General features: G+C 39.1%; 2 protein-coding genes across 11 annotated transcripts in view; one reads left to right on the top strand and one right to left on the bottom strand.

Annotated features, from left to right (window-relative positions):
* MNS1 (meiosis specific nuclear structural 1) lies at window positions 1-9,185 on the top strand. Its single transcript, XM_041418816.1, is given in 11 exon segments — window positions 1-64; window positions 67-191; window positions 517-606; window positions 801-928; window positions 1,415-1,517; window positions 2,342-2,571; window positions 3,303-3,519; window positions 3,598-3,705; window positions 4,453-4,710; window positions 5,606-5,731; window positions 7,317-9,185. Coding segments are annotated over 11 exon segments (1,548 nt in total). The 3' UTR covers window positions 7,416-9,185.
* The window catches only part of TEX9 (testis expressed 9), a 21,928-nt gene continuing 7,685 nt past the window's right edge, over window positions 8,477-22,719 (bottom strand). For 2 of the 10 annotated variants that reach the window (XM_041418819.1, XM_041418818.1), the window contains 6 exons: window positions 21,482-21,660; window positions 17,623-17,705; window positions 15,143-15,316; window positions 11,225-11,359; window positions 10,600-10,734; window positions 8,477-8,969 (listed from right to left, as the gene is read on the bottom strand). In XM_041418819.1, the coding sequence (XP_041274753.1) occupies window positions 8,892-8,969; window positions 10,600-10,734; window positions 11,225-11,359; window positions 15,143-15,316; window positions 17,623-17,705; window positions 21,482-21,660 (784 nt within the window). In that variant the 3' untranslated portion in view covers window positions 8,477-8,891. Of the gene's footprint in view, window positions 8,970-10,599; window positions 10,735-11,224; window positions 11,360-11,450; window positions 11,912-15,142; window positions 15,317-17,622; window positions 17,706-21,481; window positions 21,661-22,719 lie in introns of those variants that run through there. The other 8 variants (XM_041418823.1, XM_041418822.1, XM_041418820.1 and 5 more) reach the window with 7 other exon arrangements.

Genomic DNA, 22,719 nt, shown 5'->3' on the forward strand with positions numbered 1-22,719 from the left:
ATGCGATCAAATATCGCCTTTCAAAGTCCCCCTCGCGGTGACGTCACTCACCCGTGGCCCCGCCCACTAGCTACGAGTGTCGGGGTCGGGTCGCCATCTTGGCCAATCAGCGAGGGCGATTCCCCGGAAGTGAAACCGCGTCCTGGAGCCCGGCGGCGCCGCGCGTTACCACGGCAACGGCGGGCGGGATGGTAAAGGGGGGGCAGTGAGGGGAGCGAGATTGGGGGCGGCAAGGGGAGTGGGACCCTGAGGGGAGCGAGATTGGGGGCGGCAAGGGGAGTGGGACCCTGAGGGGAGCGAGACTGGGGGGGGAGTGGGACCCTGAGGGGAGCGAGACTGGGGGCGGCAAGGGGAGTGGGACCCGGAGGGGAGCGAGACTGGGGGCGGCGTGGAGAGCGGGACCGTGAGAGGAGAGGGCCCGGGGGCAGCGTGGGGAACGGGACCGTGACGGGGACGGCATGCGGAGCGGGTCCCCGCGGCTGTCCTGCGCCACCGCCTCTCCCTTGTCGCCCGCAGGCGTCCGAGGAGCGGGAGTGGGGCAGGCGGGCGGCCCGGCTGCGGGCCGAGCTGGAGCGGGAGCGGCGGCTGGATGAGACGCTGCGGGCGGTAAGGGCTGCGGGGGCGGCCGCGCTCGGGGAGGGGGAACGTGAGGACAAGAGTTCGCCTGGCTTTACCTTTGCCTGTCAAAAGCTTTCCCCATTAACAATTATTTACTGACTTGGAAAGTCTTGCTTGACTGCACAGTCTCCTTGCCTTCCCTCAGTGCGAGAGTTGGTACGGAAATTGTTTGTTCTCATCAGGCAGAAGAGAACAGAAAGCAGAGAGCGCTGCAGCTGGAGCGAGAGCAAAAGCTGGCGGCTGAGCTGGCGAGGCAGGACCTGGAGAAAATGAAAGATGAGAAGATCAGGCAACAAGTCAGAGCAAACAGGTAATTCAGAAATTTCCCAGCTGTATCAAACTGGCTGCTCCTGTTTATCAGATTTGGGAAAGCTGTAGCAGGAGTGCAGACAACTCAGACCTGGAAGGAAAAGTTACTTTGTGATCAGAGTATAATAATAAGTTAATTTTAAGCAAATTGTGTCAATAAAAATCCTTGATCCACAAAATTTTCATTCTGAATATATGTATATGTACACTTGGGCATATCTGTGGGCAAACATGTGTATGTACGTGTACCTGTGCTTATATAGTTAGAAGTGAAGTATGCAGAACTGTCAATAGCACATGTAGAAATATAGGTAACTCTTGTTTTTAAACGTTTTTTTTTTCTTTTTCTGTCCTTTAACTAGAGCAATATTTTTCATCAGGGTTGCCCCAATGAAAAATACTATGTTTAAATAGTGATGGAAACGTAATTTCTTCCCCTAGATACCTACCCCCTTGTAATAGGATAATTTGTTTCTTTCCCCTCCAGTCTTGAACTTCGAGAGTTAGAAAGAAAGCTGAAATCTGCTTATATGAATAAAGAACGAGCTGCACAGATTGCTGAAAAAAAAGCTATATACAATGAGAACATGGTAATTAGTGTACCCCAGAACCTGAGTCACGTAACTCTTTGTATGGATTGTGTAGAAGATTTTTCCTTTGACTTTTTAAATCTAAAATATTGTTCAAGCATTCAGTGTTATTGAAAGTATATTTTGTGTTATGAAGGATTAATTAACCAGTAATAGCTAGCTATAAGAAAAAGGGGTTTTTTGCCATTGCAATTGAAGGAGTAGTGATTGAATTAGTTGTATGACAGGTTATAGTTGTTATTTTACTGGTTTTGTAGTATTTACCAAAATCAAAACTATGATATCCTTTGTACAGTGTTTACAGTGGTGAATCCTTACCTCGTAGTCTGGTTCTTGAAAACAATGTTACTCTTTCCAAACAGTGATCTGGGTGACTTCAGAAAGACTTGCAAACTTGTATTTATCTACACAAAGATGTTGGTGATCGGGCAGGTGATTCTGGTGGTGTTAATGCTTTATACAGGGTTCAGTGCAGGCAGTTGCTGTATAGCAATGTGCTCGTTGAGGGCGTTCTTGTAGCCCAGCCTCATTCCAGTCATTGTGCTCATGTGAGTGAGTTCCACACCTGAGCTCAAATGCTCAGTACTTTGTTCTTTAAGTATTTTTAGTGCTCCTCCAGTTGGTCAGATCTTGAGGCTGCCCTTCAAGGCTTCTACTGACTGGATTAAGCTATTAAGCATGTTAAGGCTCTATATTTATAGATTAAGGTGAAGACTTTCATTTCTGGTAATGCTGCATAGTTCCTTTCCATACTGTGTATTTTTTCCTTACAAGCTGTAGTAGTGGGAGTGAAAAGGAATCTTGCATTGCCTTTTTCTCCCTAGAAATGGGAGGATGAAGTAGCCCAGGAGATGAAGGAGGAGTATGACAAGTATCTGAAAGAAGAAATGTCTGCAGAACTGAGGAGACACCAGGAGAAGAAAACATACCATCAAGAACTGGACAAACAGGTTGAGGAACAGGAGAAGAAGAAGCAAGAGGCTTATGAAGAGTTTCTAAGAGAGAAACACATGATTGATGAAATTGTAAAAAAGATCTATGAAGAAGACCAAATGTTAGTTACTTTGAATTTTTATTATTTATTCATTTAAAACAAAGCAACTCATATAATTCTGCACAGAAAGCTAATTTGCATGCACTTATTCCCTATATACTAAGGCCCATTTTAGTTCCCCTAGGTCACATTTTAGTAACAAGAAACTTGCATGAATTTTCCTGTTGAAACCTCAGAATGTCCCAGTCACTCTTGTGTCCTTGTTCCCCAAATATGAAATCCAGCTTATTTGCAGGAGGGCTTCCATTTGGCCCATCATGTTGGACGCAACAGCATATTTCACATTTCTGCCTCTCCTTGTGTCCCTGCCTTGCCACCAGATGCTTTGTTTGCATGTCTTAGGAACAGGGAAGGAGGTTTCTGAGGGCAGAGTTTTGTGTGTGGAGGCAGGGAGAGTTCAGTGTAAATAAAAAGTTCAGGGGTTGTGGTGCTATTGGGCTTTCTTTTCTTCTTTCTCTTTGGTGGGGCATATATAAAATGCAGCAGCAGTGTGTACTTCTGTGTACAGTCTGCCTTCCAGAAGGGTGTTAGACATGAAAGTCCCTTCTTGGGGCAGTTTATTACTAAGTATTTTCAATTTAGCTGTCCAGTTTCTAGCTGAATGGTTAAGGACAGTCATTTGAATCTTAGTCTCAGGAATATGTTGTTAATGGTGAGCATCTGGTTAAATACTTGCTTACTCTACAGTATGTTAAATAATTATTTTAACAGGTTTTTTCCATCTTCTACAGGGAAAAACAACGGAAGTTAGATAAAATAAGAGAAACTCAGACATATATTGAAGAGTTTATAAAAGAACAAGCTATCTGGAGGAAAAGGAAACAAGAAGAGATGGAAGAAGAAAATAGGAAAATTATGGAGTTTGCCAACATGCAGCGACAAAGAGAAGATGGTTGGATGGCTAAAGTTCGAGACACTGAGGAGAAAAAACAGAGAGTTCAAGACATGGTATGAAAAATTGAAATTGTAGAAAAAATTGTTGTATGTTTTTGTCTTTTATTTAGAAACCTTTCCTTCTTGTAACAGGTTGCCAAGACCATGGAAAGAGAAGAACAGAGGCGTAAAGAACAGGAACAAGTCCTCCAAGATCTGTATCTGGAAGAACAAGAAGCGATGGAAAGGAATAAGGAGATGGTAAGTGCTGGCAGGTACACAAAGGATTTTTTTTCCATGCTTTGGATTTTTAAGTCTGCAGTGTTGTTTGTGATTTTGGGGTTTCCAGTTATGTTCTAGCACAAAGTATTTATTTTCAACTCTATTTTCTAAAAGTTCTCAGTCAGACAGGCAGTTTATAGATTAGCTTAGGTTTTGGAGAGAAAATTTTGTACTTTGCATTTCCTTTTCTGTTCCTAATGTATTTAATTTCAACCAGGAAGGCAAGTAAAGGTTTTGAATACCCTTGTGACCCATTTATACATTTATTTATCTTGTGAAGGAGAATACCAGTAACTTTCAAGTTTAGATTTAAGCTAAGTAGATTAATTAACTGCTTTTATTCTGCATGTCTATTTCCTATAGGCCTGGACACACTCTGTCTTACCTTGCTGTGGGTGACAAAATGTAACATACTGTTGAGATACCAAACACTGCTGTTTTTAGAATGTTGTTCAGGATGACTGTCATGTTGATTCCCTTCATCATAGTGGGGAAAAAAATCCCCTTTGGTTTTGGACTTAATTTTGAGAATCTTGTGACTTTTGCCAAGCTGATTAATACTGGAGAGCACTGTCAGGTACGGAATGTTTACTCCAGTTAGTTATGCTAGAAGTTAAGAGCTACAGTAAATTTATCCCAAGATAAATGGAGTGGATTGGCTGCTGCTGCTGAGAATTTTTCAAAGTATTTTCAGTAATGCTACATTTTACTAAATTTCCTTTATAGGCAGAAATTGAAAAGAGAATAAGGCAGCGCCTAGACTTAAGGCAAGCATATGAAAAGCAGTTTGCTCTAAAGGCAGCAGCACAAGAAGCTATGAGAGAAGAGGACAGAGCTCTCCGGCAGCGGATTTTGGCCAAGCTGGCCGAGGACGATCGCGTTGAGCAGCTGAACGCGCAGAAACGGAGAATGAAACAGCTTGAACACAAAATGGCCGTGGAGAAAATTCTTGAGGACCGTCGCAAACAGTGTATCGCAGAAAAAGTAAGAGTTTCACGTGCACCTTTGGTTTGAGCACTGAGTTTAGTATGGGAATACTTGTGCTATCCTAAAGAACAATCTGGTGTTGGTAGGGAAAGGTGATAGGAATTGCAGAGAATAGTGGGGGGAATCAGGACTTTGTTTCAGTTTTTAACAAGAAAATGATATTTTTTAGAGCTAACTTTTTTTGTAGCTCAAGAGGTGGGGGTCAGCAACATTCCTGCCCTCCTGTGTAGCTGTGTACTGCAAATACCTCTTCAGGAGCCATGAGATCAGCAACACAACTGCTGGTCAGCTGCACTGATAATGATGCGTGAGGAGGGGAAGGCCTAGCCTTGCTTTGAGGTTAAGTCCCTTTTATTGAGATCTGAGGACAAAAAGGTGTAAGCTGAAAGCAAGACATGGAATCCCATACTGTTGTTTTGAGACCTGTGTATAGGGTATAAATCACCTGTGTAATGTCAGTTGCAATTTCCAGTCATCAGTGTGAGAATTCATACCTATTGCTCCTTTTCCTGGATTAGAGCAGAAGGGCTGGAACAGACTAACTCATCTGAGAGCCAAAAAGCCACCAGAACTGAACATTGCCTGCCTTCAAAAGGGCTTCTGACACCAAACACTTGGATAGCAGACTCACCCCACGACTTGCCATTCAGTTCTCTCTTTTGTCTGAGATTGTTTCCCAGTTGCCAGACAGATATTATTTAAACAATGCTTTGTGGGGTTTTCCATACACTTTTCTATCCTTTTCAAGAGCATTTCCTGTGACCAGGAATTAGGAAGTGGAAGTTCAAAATTTACTCCGCTAAAATTTTTTCTCTTTATGCTGTTGTGGAGAGTGGTGGAAACAAATGCTCACAGAGCTGAAACAGAACTTAGGAAAACTTGTTTATTGTAGGAGCGTGAACTTGAAGAAAGAGAGTTAGAAAAGAGAAGACAAGAACGTATCCGTGCAATTATTGAAGAGGAGAGACAGAAACTCTTGAAAGAGCATGCATGGAAATTGCTGGGTTATCTTCCTCGAGTAAGTGAATTGTATTTTAAATACAATTTTAATAAAAACAATTTTAATGTCTGTCCTGTAAATTGGTTTTCTCCTGGATAGTTCAAGGTGAATTGCAGAACTGTGGCAATTCCTGGAGTCAGTGGATGTCCTTACTGTGTCAGCTCACCTGCGCTCCCCTCTTCCTTTTGCGTTTGAGCTGGGCCCCGTTTACAGCGCTGCTCTTTAGCTGGGGGCTTTGGGCTCTCTGCACTATTGATGCCTTGCACAGAACCCGCCGAAAGCTTCCAGAGCGCTTTGCACGGCCAGTGTTTGAAATACGGGACGTGAGTTCTACAGCAGGGCTTCTCTAGCTACAAAGGGCTCCACCACATCTTAAAACCCGTTCCCACCAAATTTCTCAGTTGGGGTTTTGGCAGCAATTTCTTGCAGCTCTCTGGCTTGTCTGCCAAATATTCCATAACTATGGACTCTGCAGCAGTGCAATGAACTGCAGCATTTACAGAAGCATTACAGAGCTTGCTCTGTTCATGCCAGTGTTCTTAAAAGTTAAAAAGATGGAAGGAGTTATTGCAATAGGAATAAACTACACTTTATTTTGTATTGTGCTTCATGATTGGAAAGATCTCCTAATAGTACACAAATGAACTGAGAGCTGCCTTAGGGATGTAAAAATGCATTTACAGTAGAAAGGGAACTATCCAGCTGGTTAAAGAAATTCTGCAATACTGGAAAAACTTAAGTAGAGCAGAGTTTAACTTTTATTCAAATAGCAATATGATAATTGGTGCAGGAATTTGTAGCACTTGGAGTTGTTCTCTAATGTAGATTTAATTAAAGGATAACTCATATTGATAAGGATAAACTCATTTGATAAACTTTTCTGGTTTGAATTTTCTGTTGTAGGAAGCCTTGGCAATTTCAGTGTCCAAGGCTCACACATGTGCCATGTATGATATTCTGCTTTTCTGTTCTCTGCTTCAACACTGTGTCTTGATTTGGGTGTTCCTACATCACATTACTTCACTCAAAATGGTTAAACAGCAGAGTGCTACCAAATAGGAAACTTTCCAATATAAATTCAGTTTGTAACTTTTTTCCTCTTTTTTAAATGTTGCTAGGTATGTTCTGTGGGTCACAGATAGTTTTAGCAGTAAAATTAATTTAGAATTAGAAATTTAGATTCCTGTGTGAAGCTTCTCTTCTCAAAAACACAGCTTTTGATTAAGTTATCCAGCATTACTTGGTTTCCCAAGTTATTTCTTTGTATGAGTTACCTCCAACACAGGTAAAGGGGGAGACAGAGCCCCAGCCCAGCCAGGGCCTCTTTTTATTGCAGTTGCTTGATTTTACTAAACCTGCCCCTGTGCTGTACTCTAATCACTCCTGTGAGCAAGAGAATGCAGCTAAATGTTGTCTTTGTTAGAAAAAAAAGGCAGCACCGATTTGTAACTCACCTGTTCAGGTTTTGTGACGGTTTTCAGGCTTGCCTTAAAGTTACTATAGTATTATGGATACCATAGTTTCCTCCACGGAAAATGTCAGAGATCCATAGTAATCTCTCTGCTCGGTTTCACCTTCTGATGTTTCTTTCCCGTTAATGCAGGGAATACTCAAAGACGAAAACGACATTAACATGCTTGGAGAAGATTTCAGGCTGGCTTACCAGCAGAGAAGAGGTAATGAACTTTCAGAAGAGAGCTGAACCCCAGCTCAGCTCCTGCTTTGCCACTAGGTGTCATCAGATTGCCAGTGAAAACTTCCATTTGCTTTTAACAGTGAGGAATTCCTTTTTAATAACATTAACAGCCTGCATTTTAAAACCAAAATTTTAAACGGATAAACAGTTAGTTTTATAGAAGTGTGTGCTCCACTTTCATTTTTCACCAATAAACTGTTTTGGAGTTCTCAATTATTCTCAGTCATGTAGTAATGTTAGAAATGTTTTCTTCAGCAATGCAGCAGAAACCTAACCTAGCATGTGTATTCCAGTCTGGACTGAAGGATTCTCCTAATGCACTAGTTCTGGGAAGATGTGGCTGCACTGGCACTACACTACTACAATCCTCATTCATTCAAATGTAGTGTGTCTCATCTCCACGAGGCAGATCTGAGGTACTTCACTGGTGGGATCTAAGCAGATATGTTGTGTCATTCTGAGGTCAGAACTACTCTTTATACCTTTCTTTCAGTGCATATACTGACTGTTTTTGTCCCATGTTCTTACTCACTTACTCTGAGGGATGAATCCATTGAAATAGCTGAGGTGTGGCAGAGGTTCATGGAAGCAACACAGGTTTGTATTGCTCCTGTTCATTAATGTATACAACATAGGCTCACCTCATCTACCCTGAATCTGTTTTCTAGTTATTGATTACAATGATGAGTAATGAAATTTTTATGGATGTGATGCTTGTAGAGCATTTGTGAATAAGGAGTCATTGCTCCTGTCTGTATCCCAAAGAAGCAGCTGATGGCCAGGGAAAGGTTTAATACTTTCACCTTGACTGAAGGAACAGTTTTACACAATACAGCTCCATGGGACTGTGGAGTCTGTCTGGGTGATGAGGGGCAAGTCTCATGCATGGTATGCCAGCCAGGGGCGCTCAGATGTAATCACTAAAACAAGTTATGGTCATTTCTATAAAAGAGCTGTTGGTGCTTAAATTAGATGCCAGACCAGCTAGCTTTGAGGGGAGATCTGTTACAGAGAACAGACAAGGCCAATTTTCCAACCACGTGTTTTAAAAAGGACATGACATTTTCTTCTCAAGTGGATCACTGGTTAGTTTATTTCTGTTGCAATGAGGAATTTTCTGAGACTAAATCCTGACTTCCATTGGACTGAATATGACCATAGCTAAGGTACAGTTTTAAATACTAGAACAGAGCAAACTGATAACAAAGTTCACTTATTGGAATGTTCCTTGCATGGTCTGTGCTCCTCTGCTCCTTACAGAACGGGCAGTTTGGCCTGACAATGAAGTAGAAATTTGTGTTTCATACAACATTACAACACAAGCTATCAGGCTTACAAAAGTTTAACTATTTAAACATAAGTAAAATCAACAAAATCAATTCAGTGGGATATACAGTTATTAACTATTAACAAGGACTCATATACAGTCTCAAAACAATGTACTGTCTGACTCATCTTTTGAACAGAAGCTATTTAATGGGATCAATAATTTCCCCACTCAAGAGCTTTCATGAATTCCTCTTCGGTAAAAGAAAGCATCTTGGCAGCTTCAATGTGCATCTGAAAAAAAAAAAAGTGAGCAGAAGGTAAAATAGTATGAATGACCAATACAAAATCCTGGCTAACTGGGATATTTTATGGATTTTAATAAAGCACAGAAATTCCTGAAAATCTGACAACTGTTGTGACTTCTGAAGAACACATGTAAGAAAACTGGTCCACGTTCTTTCAAGCTGATCAATATTCAATTAAACATTAAAGCTATTACAAAGCAAATCTCATCCTAATCCTGATATTTAATGTCTTTGGGGAATGTTTTCCCTCTGTCATTCTTCAGGCTCTGTCTGCTCTGTGCATCTGAACCTGCCACACAAACACTACACAAATAGCCTAAATCAGGTTTTTCTAATTCATTCAACAAAAGGCCTGTTTGAAGCAGACTTGAAGTCCTTCCACTGCTTGTGATCACATGTGAGCTTCAGCTGCCCTTCCCCAGTTCCTTCTGCCAGAAGCTGCAAGGGGCAGGGTTAGCCCCAGTCTCTTCCATGTTCCTCCAGTCAAAGTTTCTTCAGAAAGGACAACTCACAGCATCTTCTGTGAGTAACACTTTTTGTAAGAAAAGGTAAGTGGCTTTCTCTCCTATCTGCAGTTCTGATACAGTATTTGTAATTGCTTGAAAATGTATTTAATGCAGTTTGTGACATTTGTCTGAGACCATGGGTTTGGTTCCCAGTCAAACAGAAATGCTGCTCTGTGACACTCATTCCAGTTAATTCATGTTCCAGAGGACAACAAGCTACCTCATCTGGAAGAACATATTTTGAGTGAATGCTGTGTAGTTTTCATTCTCAAAATAGAATTGCAGAGCTAGAAGGGCCAGCCAAAGGCTAAGCTAGCACTATTGCTGCTAGGTGAATCCCCAGGATCTTCTCTGCATCCTGTTACTGCCAGAAAAATTCTCCTGCATTGGAAATACATAAGCAGCCCCAGTTCCTCTTATTCCACGTACCTGTCCTCCTTTGCTCTGTGCTGGGGAGGTATTCCAGATTCAAAAGTGTAGTTTTATATTGCAATTCCCAGTTCTTAGGATCAGGGTGCAAAATACACACACTTAAGTTGCCACTTCATACAGAACTATTCTTCCTCTTGGGGCTCAACAGCTTCAAAAGTGTTTACTAAATGTCTGGTGATCACTGAGTACTCAAAAGGTAAATAAAATGTTCTACTTTCTTATCTCTAAAGCTGGCCCTTCTCAAAGGGGGTTCTGCTCAACAAGCCACCATACGTTGCTTGCTTTAGCTGTCTTACAGCTTTGGTTTGAGAGTGCAAGAAGTGCACCAACTCCATCCCAAAATGAATCCCATGAGATTCTGCAGAGTGAGTAACTGGAAGTGTCCCACTCTGTGGTGTTAAGGTCCTGTCCAGCCCATAGCTCTACATATCTCATGCAGCCTCAGAAGGAGATGCAATGATGGAAATGACTGCACACATCCCAAGTATTTTAAGTGAAAAGTGTGATGGAACTAGTAAGTGGAAAATAATTTGATTTGGGAAATATCTCTTAGTATACATTCGTCTCATTTTTATTTCCTTCCATGTAAACTCACAGTTTTCAGGATTACTTTACTGGACAGTAGATGCATTTAGCTAGAGGCTGTTAACTGAAATACACCCATAGTCTGCTCCTTACCTTTTGTCTCTTCAAAATATCAATTAACTTTAACTGCTTTTTAAAACCTGTAATTAGCTCTCCTTTTTGTTTCTGCAGTTTCTTGTTTTCTGTTTTTAACTCTTCGATTGTTTTGAGTTCTTGGTTAGCTACATCCTACCAAGGGAAGAAAGGGAGAAACATATTCATTATGAAAATGGTGCTTTAACCAATGAAACCTGGCATTACATAAGAAAATGACAAACAGTAGCCACACATGACACTTCTGAAAAGAAATGGGATTAATCAAAATACTCCCACATTAAAGCTTAAAAAAGAAAAGAAAATCTTGGCAGTAAGAGCCGTGGTTTGCCTTTGTATGTGTTAGGTGTGCATGTGTACTTCTCCTCTTTCTAAACATGTCTCATTTTCACACAAATGAGGAAAATCAAAAAGGCTTTAACTTCATTCTGTACATTTCTTCTTCCTGCAGAGGCTGCAGTAGTATCCTCTAAGATAACTTACTGAGGCCTTTTGTGACTTGTTCCAAGTTAATTTTGGGGCTGCCTGTAAGAGATACGAAGCTTCCAGGCCATCAAGTTTTTTATCTCATTCTAGCTTTTCTGAGTGATTACAGAATGGAAACTGCTTTCCTAAGCCATAGTACCTTGTTGCTTTGCTTCAGTTTATTCAGCTCCACTTTATACTTCTCCACATCTTCCAAGGCCCTGTTTAAACGAACCTCTGTTGCACTCTGAGTGGCTGCAGCCTGCTTCTGGGCACGCTTTAGACTCTCCAATTCCTATTTAAGAAGCAAAGGACAAACCAATAAAAACATTATGAATAATGGTCTTCTAATGAATCCTGTATCAACAACACACAAAAAGACTCACCCTTGAAAGCTGAAGAGTCTGTGAACTTCTTTGGTCTGTAACAGAATCTGTCTCAAAGACAATTCTACCATTAAAAAGCCCCTTTTCTTTTGAAATCTTGAAAAAGGATCTTACTCATCTTTATTTTTTTTAAACTTCTCTTGGGGTAAATTGTGAAGCTGATCATATAAGACTGAAAACCTTGTATGATCAGTCAGAAAAAGAGAAAAAAATATCACTATGTCCACTCTATGACAGATTCTGGAATGGTGGGTCTTGTTCCCAGCTGCTTCTTCCCACCTGCTCCTTTCACCTCTTTGCCCCAGAGATTAGTACATGCAATTACCACCAAGAAGTTAAAGCAGCCTACTGCAGATGGCTGAGGGTAGTAACTATTTCATCTGGCAGAAAATAGTTCATCGAGTGTTATGGCACCAATCAAAGCAGTTGTCTCTTGACTCTGCTGACAGTATTTCATAGTGCTGTAAGTGGGGAAATGAGAGAAAGAAACCAACTTGAGGAACAGAACAATGAGACTAAAGATCAGGGAACATAAATACAAAGTAAAAGAAATAAACAGCTCTGGCAGAAAGAGCACATCTTGTGTTTTATGAAAAAAAAATAGACTTTTTCTTTAAAGTATCAAATTTTTAGTAATGGGCACAGGAAGTCTCATCAGGGTATAGATGGGGCTTACTGATAATGAGGCGGCCTTCAGACTGCCTCATTTCTGAGCAACTGTTCTATTTTCTCAATTCTACACCTATTCTGTAGTGGTTACTCAAGACTTCCACATCATTTATCCAAGAAATACATACTAATTGACCTCTTTGTCTTGTATCAAGATGATGGGAGTAGTGAATGAAGTCTATTACATCTTTTGTGCTATATATTTTATTCTGCATTAATATGAAAAGCTTTGGAATAGTCTTTCAAGCATTTAATGACCAAGAAAAATAGTCTACATGCAATGCAAATGACTTATCAGCTAATCAGATCATTTAATGAAAGAATTCTAAGAATCCTTTTAGGGATTTTTGACATTTGCTGTCACACATAATACCTTATCAAGGACTTTTTTGCAAGTCATCTAGTGAGGGTATATTGTTAAATACATTAGACTCCAAGTTTTTAATCTTAAAAATGCCTGAAATAAATGTTTTATTTTGTAACTAGGCAAGGTTTCTGCCATTTCTTCAATACTTTAAGTCAAAGCTGGATTAGTTTTATCATATAATGTTTCTCTAAGAGTGGGGAGGATAAACAACTGTGTTTTAAAATTTCATCCCATTTCAGTTTCTGGATTTTCCCCACTGTTCTGCCATGGCTGAGGCACTTGAGTATCAGCAGGGGCTGTGATGGCCCACAGGTAACCCTCACCAGGCCTTCTGTCCTCCCAGCAGCAGTGCAGGCAACACTGCTATCTTTAGGAAGCTCTGCAACACCTCCCCAAAAAACAGTTTTGAGAGAAGGTGTACTAAACATCAAGCCTTTCTTCAAGACAAGTGATAAACCCCTGCACAAAAGCTTAAAAAGAATAAGAGTACAACTTTAGTGTTTCCCAGACCACTATCTAACATTAGAGCTTTGCTGAGTAAGTGAGAAAGAACACAAAGAAAAGAATGTTCTTGTAGATCAGTGGTGAAAAACAGATGAGCAAGGTGATAGCATTTATGAGATCAAGTAGATAGAAAAAAATGAAATGCTGGAAAGAAAAAGATGGAAATGTCTGGGAGCATAAGAATTCAGTTAGTGCCTTAGGTGGGTGCTGCAGCAGTAATGTTTACAGAGACTGGACACCAGAAGAAGAAAATGTAAAAATAATGCAATAGTTGCCGTGTTTCAGGTAAATTGTGTAAAACAGGTGAGAATCTTTGCCTAGGCACATACAAAAAGTACCTGGGGATTAATGAATTTAAAACACTTGATAATCTAATGAGTTTGGGGAAGCATGGATCACACCTTAGGTCTACCATCATCTACATTGCAACAACACAAAAAGCAAAAAAAGACCCAAAATCAAAGGTTTCATTTGTGTTCTCAGCTATACAGAAAACTTTCTGTAGACTGAAAGAGTCATGAGAGTTCAGCAGCACAGTAACACCATTTCAAGCCTGTGTTCACAGGAAATTGCTTTTAAACACGTCTAGAATTGATCTACACTACCTTAATTAAATAGGGTTGAATAATACTTCATATCTAAAAAATAGAGCGATTTTTAGACTTCTAAATCCACTGGAGATTTAAGCAGGTACTGCAAAATTATTTTTACATGCATGGTTTTTGCAGTTAGATAATTTATTATAGCAGAGAAAATATGTAAAATAACTTCTGAATTAGCAGAGAATCTTCCATTACATATACTTGTTCTTTTTGCTGTCTTAGTATTTTAAAGGATTACCAGTGTTTTTCATGACCATGACTGATTGGCAAGCTTGAGGGATTTTAGAAAACACCATCTATGAGGAACAATTGAAGCAACTGAGGATGGTAAATCCAAAGCAAAGACCAGTGAGGGAAGTGACCATATTCTGGCTATGGTACCTGTACAGGGGAAATGAATAAACCTTTCATCCCATTTCCTAAATACTTTCTAACTGTGACTGTGTGCAAGGAAGTGGTGGAAATTGCCGCTCCAGAAGGCTGTAAGTACAGGTTAAATAAATTTATGTCCAGATAGTTTGAATATAATTTGTCCTGTCTTGCTTTAAGAGAAGGAACTAAATTACTGTAAATCTCTAGGCCCTATTGACTGTGAGCTGATGAGTAGCATAAACACTAGTACTGAATATTTTTCCTCACAGAATCACAATCAGTTTAAGGAAATTTAAAACCTCCAAGTATCTGCACAAAAAAACCCCCAAGGACCATGTTAGTTTTAAAATGCCAGAACTACAAAACATTAAGATACAAGCATGCCTACATAAATCCCTACTATGATTTAATGGAAGTATGAGCCTTTGATGGGCTGAGCTGTGTTCTGTTTTCCCCAGTTTTTTAATGGAAACATTCTCGTGGTTGTATTACAAGTACTACCCAACACTCTATGTATTACATGGTTTTGAAGTCAACCTCTCTAGCTCTGAGTAATTAAAAAAAACCACATGCTGCCCTTAAGATGAAGTTCCAAACAAAGCAAGCTGTGTCAGCAGCCATCTGCTGTGGGACAGCAGCCACGCTCACTTGGGCTCAGCCACACTGCAGGGCCTGCTTTTCCATGTGCAACAACAAGCACATCCCTTCCCTTACCTGCACAAGATACCATTATAAGGTGCATGTGCTTTAAAAAAAAATGTTCACTAGATTAACAGCTTACAATAGAATTTAAAGAAGCAATTTAAAAAAAATTATAATTAAAACCCAAAAATTATAATTAAAACCAAAAGTACCCTTGTACTTTTCAGGATTAGTTTTTAAATTTGACAGCAGTTGCTGAAAAGGTAGTTTTGTCTCTTGTGTGTCTTTTACATAGGAATTTAATTTCAAAACACAGAAATATATGACTGTAAAAGCAGAAGAAAAAGTTAGCAAAATATATTATTTCTTCCTTAAAAAAAAATTAGGCCATTTAAAAATACTATTTATAAATTAACAGACATTGAAACACTAATGAGATCTTTGGACGTGGCTCTATCACTCCATCAGGGAGCAGAGGATAATTGGATGTGGGTTTTTCCCTTTTTTGAGATAAATAAGACCAATATCTGCAATACCTTTTCTAGTGCAGTGACCTCTTGTTGTAACTCTTCAGTTTTTTTGTTTGCTTCTTGTGACAATATTTTGTACTTCTCAATCTGAGACTGCTGCAGGCTGACTGTTCGTTGCAGTCTTGAGTTTTCTTCTTCAGTATCTTTAAGCCGAGTTCCTAAATTCTGATTTTCATCATCCTGTATGGCAGTAATTAGCAAAAAAACCCAACTAAATGATTGCAAGGAAGCAGGAGGATAATGCAGTAATAATGTCTTATAAATAAAAGGCAGTAAGAATATATATGCTGTAGATTTAGAAACAGCAACAAGACTAAGAAAACAAAACACAATTTTACCAAGATAATACTTTAAAAAGCAGTAACACTTTTCTCATTTAATATTCTGCAGTCTTTTACTTGAAACTGTCTTGTAGCAGTATGTAAAACATTTCTCATAGCTCAAAGGTTTTGAAAATAATCAAAATGTTATGGAATTATATGAATAACAGTGGTACATAGATATTTTGTGACATAGATACATATATTTTTTTGGTGAGAATAGCTAAATGCACGTATTAAGAAAAATTATGGGAAAAAGAAGAGAATATAATTACTGATAAACCACTCCATTATGTTTCAGGAGATTATCTGGTTTTGACTTAAAAGCAAGCTAATGATCCAGGATACATCAAGTATTCAAATTTAAGATTCTCTTTACATGAAGTGAGTCCTGTCTTAGATTCATGACCTACTGGCAATTACATCCCACACTGAATATTATAATTCAAGGCATTTTTCTTTTATAACCTTTCAAACATTGTAAGTGAATACTAATGTAGTTGTTTCAGAGACACATTATGCCCTGCTTTTCTTTAAGCAAAAGAAACCAAGGCATACACAGAAATGGAATTTCTGTGAAAAAAGTCTCTCTCTGCTGTTCTCTCAGCCCCTTGGAATACAAGCTTCCCACCTGGGAAATTTGTATGCTTTATCCTAAGCTTCTCATGACTTCATGTACCTCAGAAACTCCCACCTCTTTAAATTTCAACAGATTTACTGCTTCCTTATAACAATTGGACTGTGAATTGGAACCAAACCCAGAATCTATCTCAAGGCTTTGCCAAAATGAAATTTTTGTGACCTTCTGAATGTAATAGTTATTTTCACACCAGAGAAACTAGAACCCAAAATGATAAATTTACCTACAAAGTGCTAAGGGAGCAGGACTAGAAAAAGTACAAGGTTGTCTTCTGTCATCTGCTACAGTAACTGAATTCTGTCGTGATTTTGGCATGGAATGATGAAGTTCAACAGCTACTGACAAAATTATATTTGATTTGAAAATTACTTTAAAATCTAATGTACCAACTTTCTTCTGACCACAGCATAGAAGTATTGAAATGCAGAAGCACCTGTGCCGATAAAAATAAAGTACAGATATAAAATATCAAAATCTAATTCCTTCTAAAGATTTTCTTCATGTACTTATCTCAAAAAACTTGTTTACTATCATCCTGCTCCTTAACACTAAATTAAAGGCTTGTAAGAAAATATATAGATGTTTTGCCATATGTTCTTAATGTCATCATCACTTCTGGGCCTGGGGAATAGGTGTAAAAAAGCATTCTGAAGTTAACAGACCACAAATAAAAATAGTGCAGTTATGTAAAATGGAAAGTTAGTTCAAAAACCTTGCTTGATTACAAATACATGAATAAGAAGTGAATCTCTCTGGCAGACAGGTATGAACTACTTGTTTTTACAGTTCAAGAGCTGTTTGAGCATCACTTTAAAATATACTGCCAGACAGTGCAGATCATAAAACTCACTTGTACAATCTAACAGTGAAGTATCAGTGTAGCTTCACAATGCCTTAAGTTCAGGCTGATCTGCCCAGGTATGTAGTTCCAAGCACTGTCCTCTGCATCAGTTGTACAGAGAAAGCCTGATTTCTGTTTTGATTACAATATTCAACTTGAAATGGAAGCTCTTTCCACACTTTGATCCACTGATGACACTGAAAGCACCTGACTGTATTTCTCAAGATTTTCTATTTCTCAAGCTGGTCTATTTCTCATTCTACCCAAAACATCCATCTCGCCCCAGAAGCCAGCTCTGGGCACCACTTCCCTTCTCTCTGTACTCCACCATCTGCATTTCACCACTACTGTGTCTTCCTCCTTTTTCTCAGGCTCCCAACAGGAAGGAGATGGTTTGACACTTCGCAGAGCCACAGTGGCCCTCCAGCTGGGGCATGTCTTTGTTCCCAGTGGTTCTCTCCTGCCCCAAATTATTTCCCATTAAGTGTATTTTAAGAGCTTTTTACCCAAGATCACATTTATACAGAAATTACCACCCCTGACTCTAAATTTGTATGGTGTTTTAAAAAAATAGAACGTTAACTCTTAATACTTGAAACAGAAAAGTTTCAAGATAATTCTGGTTTGGGATTATTTGTTAAAAAGGAACCTATTCAATTTCTAGATTAAATAATTAATCCCTTACCTTTTTCCTGCATTCAAACACTATATTTGCCAGGTCTTCCTGTATCACACGTAATTTTGCCTTAAGAAATCTGATTTGAGCTTCTGTGAGCATAAAAAGTTACATTTAATATACACAAGTACTCATTATTCAATGCAGACAAGAACCAAAACTGATGCAAGAACTCACTTTCATCTTCTTGTATTTAAAACCACATGACATTGTTTATAATTATGAAAAGAAATAGGCAAATAACTCAGATTTCTAAAAAAGTGTTTGCAGGTTTCTCATTCTTAGGCAAAGTTTTGTATAGATTTTTTCCATTTAATGACTGAACTTGACATCTTTTAATTTTAAAAGACTCATAATTCTCAACACTGAAACTTACTGAAAACTTGCATCATACCATGCTGTACATGGCAGCACTTCTTGAGTTTGAAGTTAACAAAACTATATTGTAGGGCATGTCTACATTGCAATCCAGCCGGAGCTACAACTTCTGTAGTTACAGCCAAAGTCATTTTAAACTGTGCACAAGGAATTTGGTGTAGGCTGCAAACCCCTGCTAACAGGTAAATATCCCTCCCACACAGTACTCTATGCTTTTTAAAAGTACACTGCTAACATTCTTCAACTAATAGTTTAAAATCAAATCCATGTAATCGGATTTTTTTTACAAATGAAATCGTGTCTTGCTCTTGGACAGCTAAGAAACGGACTGGCATGACAAAACAAGCTGTGTGGGAACAGGCTGTTCTCATACTTCCTATTCCCCAGATCATTCACAAGGAACTTCCTCTGGACTTCCACAAGCATCAAGCATGGAAGCAGTCTGAGGATCAAGCTGACTAACACAGGAATAACCATTATTCCCAGTAGTTACAAGAGGAAAAGAATATTGTGAAGGATAAGGACCTAGAGCTAAGAGTGGAGAAATGGATGGGTATACGTTCATTTGCTGTAACAGGAATTTAATTTCACCCATCTTCCCTCATCAACTGCAGCTTAAGCTCTAACTCTGCAGAGGCCAATAATAAGTACAGTTTAGGAAAACATCAGGAAAAAATAAGATACAGGCTGACTTTTACTCCTCCTGTTATATCCTTGTTAGTTTCTGGTAACATGGAGACCATAATGAAACCTTCATGTTTAATCCCCTTTCAGGTACTTCTGTACTATTAAGTTATTTGATTTTCTTTGTGAAACATATTGTAGTTTGGCATTTACCATGTCCTGTGGCAATGAGCTGGCTAATTTAATTATGCTTTATGTGAAAGAGAAACACTTTGTGTAGTTTACTTTAAATCCAATCTAATGTGGCATTTACTAGTGTTTGCATTAGAGAAAGACAGCTTTCCCTTTACCATTCCTGTTTTCATTGAAGTACTTTCATGTTGCCTTTACTTGTTTTGTTTTCAAATGGAAGATTCAAATTCATGCTCTTCTACACTCCTCATTGCACTGTACACTCTGAACATGTGTTTTTGCTAGTTCTACATCCTAGATTTGAGATGGGGTGGACAGAACTGTGCCATTCTCAAGATGGGGTAGCATCAATTATATAACAGCGTTATGGTAATAGTACAATATTCTGTTTTCTGCTATCTTCTGAAGGATTTCTAAAAATTCATTGCCTTTTCTACTATGAACAGGCAGTAAGTTTATGCTTTTGGAGATTATTTAGTTATCACTAATTAAGGTAAGTCCAGCTCAGTAGTAAGCGTGACTGGAGTTGTGTAGTGGGATTGGAAAGCTGTGTTTTCTGTCAGTGTTACTCTGCACTCTTTAACACAGAATATACACTTGGGCTCCACCACCTCACTCAGTACTATGAGATTCTTTTGCAATATTTCATCAGTTTTAACTACCCTAAAATCATTGTTACAAATTTCTTTACCAGCTACCAATGTAAACTCTGTGACAGATTCCTCTAGGGCTATACCACTGCCTGTAAAAACTGGTTCTTTTTACCATCTTGTTTCCTCTTTTACTCAGCTATCAGTCCACAGACAGCTTCTGTCTTATTCAGCTGTGTGTCACTAAGAGCACTTAGCAGTAAAACCTGTGAGAATTCAAATACACAACTAGAACTGAATCACTCCTGAGAGGTGCCCATGATCCACATAATCTGAATTCTGACAAGGGGTAAAGATAATTAAACAATTAGCTTCCTAACTGGTCAATTTTAATCACCTGATGAGGCTGATAAGGAGGAGTATCATTTCATAGGATGGTCTTAGGTTATAAAGTAACCGATGATTTAGGGCCTTATAAACAAGAAAATTATATCAGAGAGACACTGATACCCTACAAGAAAGAACAGATTTCTTGAATTCTTGAGATAAGATGAAGATTAACATGAAGTGCAACAATATATTCAAGTATTTTATTCCTATGTGTAAGAGTATATTAGATAAAAATAGAGCTTCATGTTCAGCCTTCTTTATGTCTGTGTGCTTCTACCATTACTGGTTACTGCAGAGTTGAATTATAACCCCCTCCAAAACAGTTCCAGACTAAAATAATGCCTAAGCTACTGTGTTGGCAGCACTGTGGTAACCTGTGACTCTGAAATAAAGACAGGGAACCCAATTCCAGGAAGAGTGCTACAAGAAGCTCAAGGAAAGGACAATACTGTGGAACCTTATCAGCATATTGGCCTAAGTGGCTGGGCACAGGCACACAGGCCTAAGGAATCCATTAGGGAGATTCCCACTGAGCCTTCTCTGTAGGAGGGCCTGCTTAATACCTGTGCCTGCTTGCTTGTGAACACCCTAACTGTCCTGAGAGTCTGACACTGCTGGAATGCTCTGCAATAGCTTATTTGCCACATTAAGGAGGCATTCAGAGTGTTTGAAACAGTCAATATCAAATTCAAAATGCAAAAATCAATCCAGAGGATTTTTATTTCACCATTCATCATTATTTCAAGTTACAGAAACAATCCTCAATACTCCCATACATGCCCTTGGTCCCTGATTACAAGGCACCAGTAATAACTCCTCTTGAGTTGCCTTGAATTGATTTGGTAGAAGTTTTCAATGCAAGCCAAAGCTTTTTGGTTCAGGAAGAAAACTATAAAAAAGTTATCTGAGGATCTGTTATGGGAGACTTGGTAACAGAAGATGTGCATAGAATTACATGAGGTTAGAAACCAAGCTATTTCTGTGTTGGCATGCTTGTTGACATCAAGCTGTTAGATTAAAAGGAGAGGGCTCAGGCACTTCCAGCTACTGGGGTGAATCTCTGACTTCATGCTCACTTTAGCATTGTAAAGAACTACACAAACTCACTTTTATCACACCAGAATGTGTGTCATGCCTTTAGCCTTGCTGGCGAATGCTGCAATCCCTTCCCTGTTCTGTTTCTAGGACAGACATAAACACACCATTTGCAGTGGGAAAATATCTGGAGGATTCTAATTCAAGCACTAGCTGAAACATTACCTTGTTTCAGCCACTTGATGAGATCCACAGCACTGGTCTGAGGAAAGGCTTCTGCCTCCAAAGGCAGAGTCTGTGCAAAGACTGAAGCTCATCTTTTTGGAAATACAAGCTTAGCATCCTGTACTTCTGTTTCCCCAGTGAAATGAATCAAATGTTATGCACTTATTCAACATATGTAACCATCCAAATACTTCCCTACAGAGGTGGAAAGGAAGATAAAAATTTACTTTTCCACATAATCAATCATATGAGACATGATCTTCCTCTAGGCCTATGTAGAGAGGAGAAACCTTCTTTCCCTTCTCCTTTGGATTAAGGCCTATAGAATTTTCCCTGTAATTTTTACAGAAACTCCTTTTTTCTCTCCCCAGGAAAACCCATTTCTAACAGTCATGAAGCAAGAATAAACGTACTAACCATGGAAGGAAACTTACCTGCTCCCATTTCATTTCCAACCCTTGGAAAAATATCATCATCTTGACAGTCTGGGAAGACTCCTTTCTTTAGTCTTTCTTCAACTTTGCTAATTGTTTTTGTTAAAGAAAAACCTATGCAATCTTCCAGTACTGCAACACCATCAGCACTTTGCACTTCCACAGTTCTTATTTTTGAACTAAAAAAAAATGAAAACACTAGATTTTAAATTTATAATACATAATATTTTTGTAAAATATTTTTAGCATTTGCTATTTTTAAGAGTGTACAGTTATTTACCTGCATTTAATGCAATTTCATTACCTGCATTCATATGAAAGATGCATTAATGGCAATTTCTCACTTGCTTTCTGTAAGATACCTTTACCATATTCCACATAAATAATTACAAGATTTTACATACTGTTAATGTAGAAGGCAGAGAAACCACATATATAATGTAGAACCACAGAGAAACCACACCATTTTCAACTGAGAAGATTCTGGCACAGTCTTCTCATCTAATAAATCCATAACTAAATCAGAGTAAAGCAAAGAAAGAGAGGAATGCTCTAGTGGCTTTGGCTACTGTCCTGGGGTGATCCTCTATCCTCTGTTGTAGTTTCTGCTCTTTCCACTCCCTGCCACATTATCTTGCAGAACTCTGTTGCCCCTGGCAGTACTCCTACCTTATGACAATTTCTGCATCATTATTCAGCCTAGGAAACTTCACTGATCCTAGAAGCTGCATATCAACATTTTCATGAAACCAAAATACAGGGTAACACATCACCTACACAGGACATCTCCTCAGCTTTCTCCTACAGAAAGGTGATCTCAGTTCTCACAGGATCTGAAGCTCCTAAGTTCTTATTCCAACATATCCTCATTCCAGCCTCCAAACTCCTCCTAGCTCCTAACTTTCTCCCACAACTTTTGGGCTGCCCCACAGGCTCTGCATCAGCACAATTCCACTTCCCAACCTCATGAAGGGGTGCCAGCATAATGACCTCCCCTGAACTGCCCAAGGGAGGTCTGCAGGGTCTCCCCAGGGATTTCCAACTCCTGTAAGACAGCCTCAGCCTGTCAGTTCCATGTCCTGTCACCTTGCAGACAATTTTCATCCTATTTTGGTATTATGCCATAATTCATGGCTGTTTTTTAATTTGCTCCCAGGCTTATGGATTTTTTGACTCCTCTCTTTGTCCAGATCTCCATTTCTTGGTTTTACAACCTTGAATTTGCTACCTCCAGAGCT

This window comes from Onychostruthus taczanowskii, unplaced genomic scaffold (assembly GCF_017590055.1).
Source record: "Onychostruthus taczanowskii isolate IOZ18803 unplaced genomic scaffold, ASM1759005v1 scaffold6, whole genome shotgun sequence".
Lineage (NCBI taxonomy): Eukaryota > Metazoa > Chordata > Aves > Passeriformes > Passeridae > Onychostruthus > Onychostruthus taczanowskii.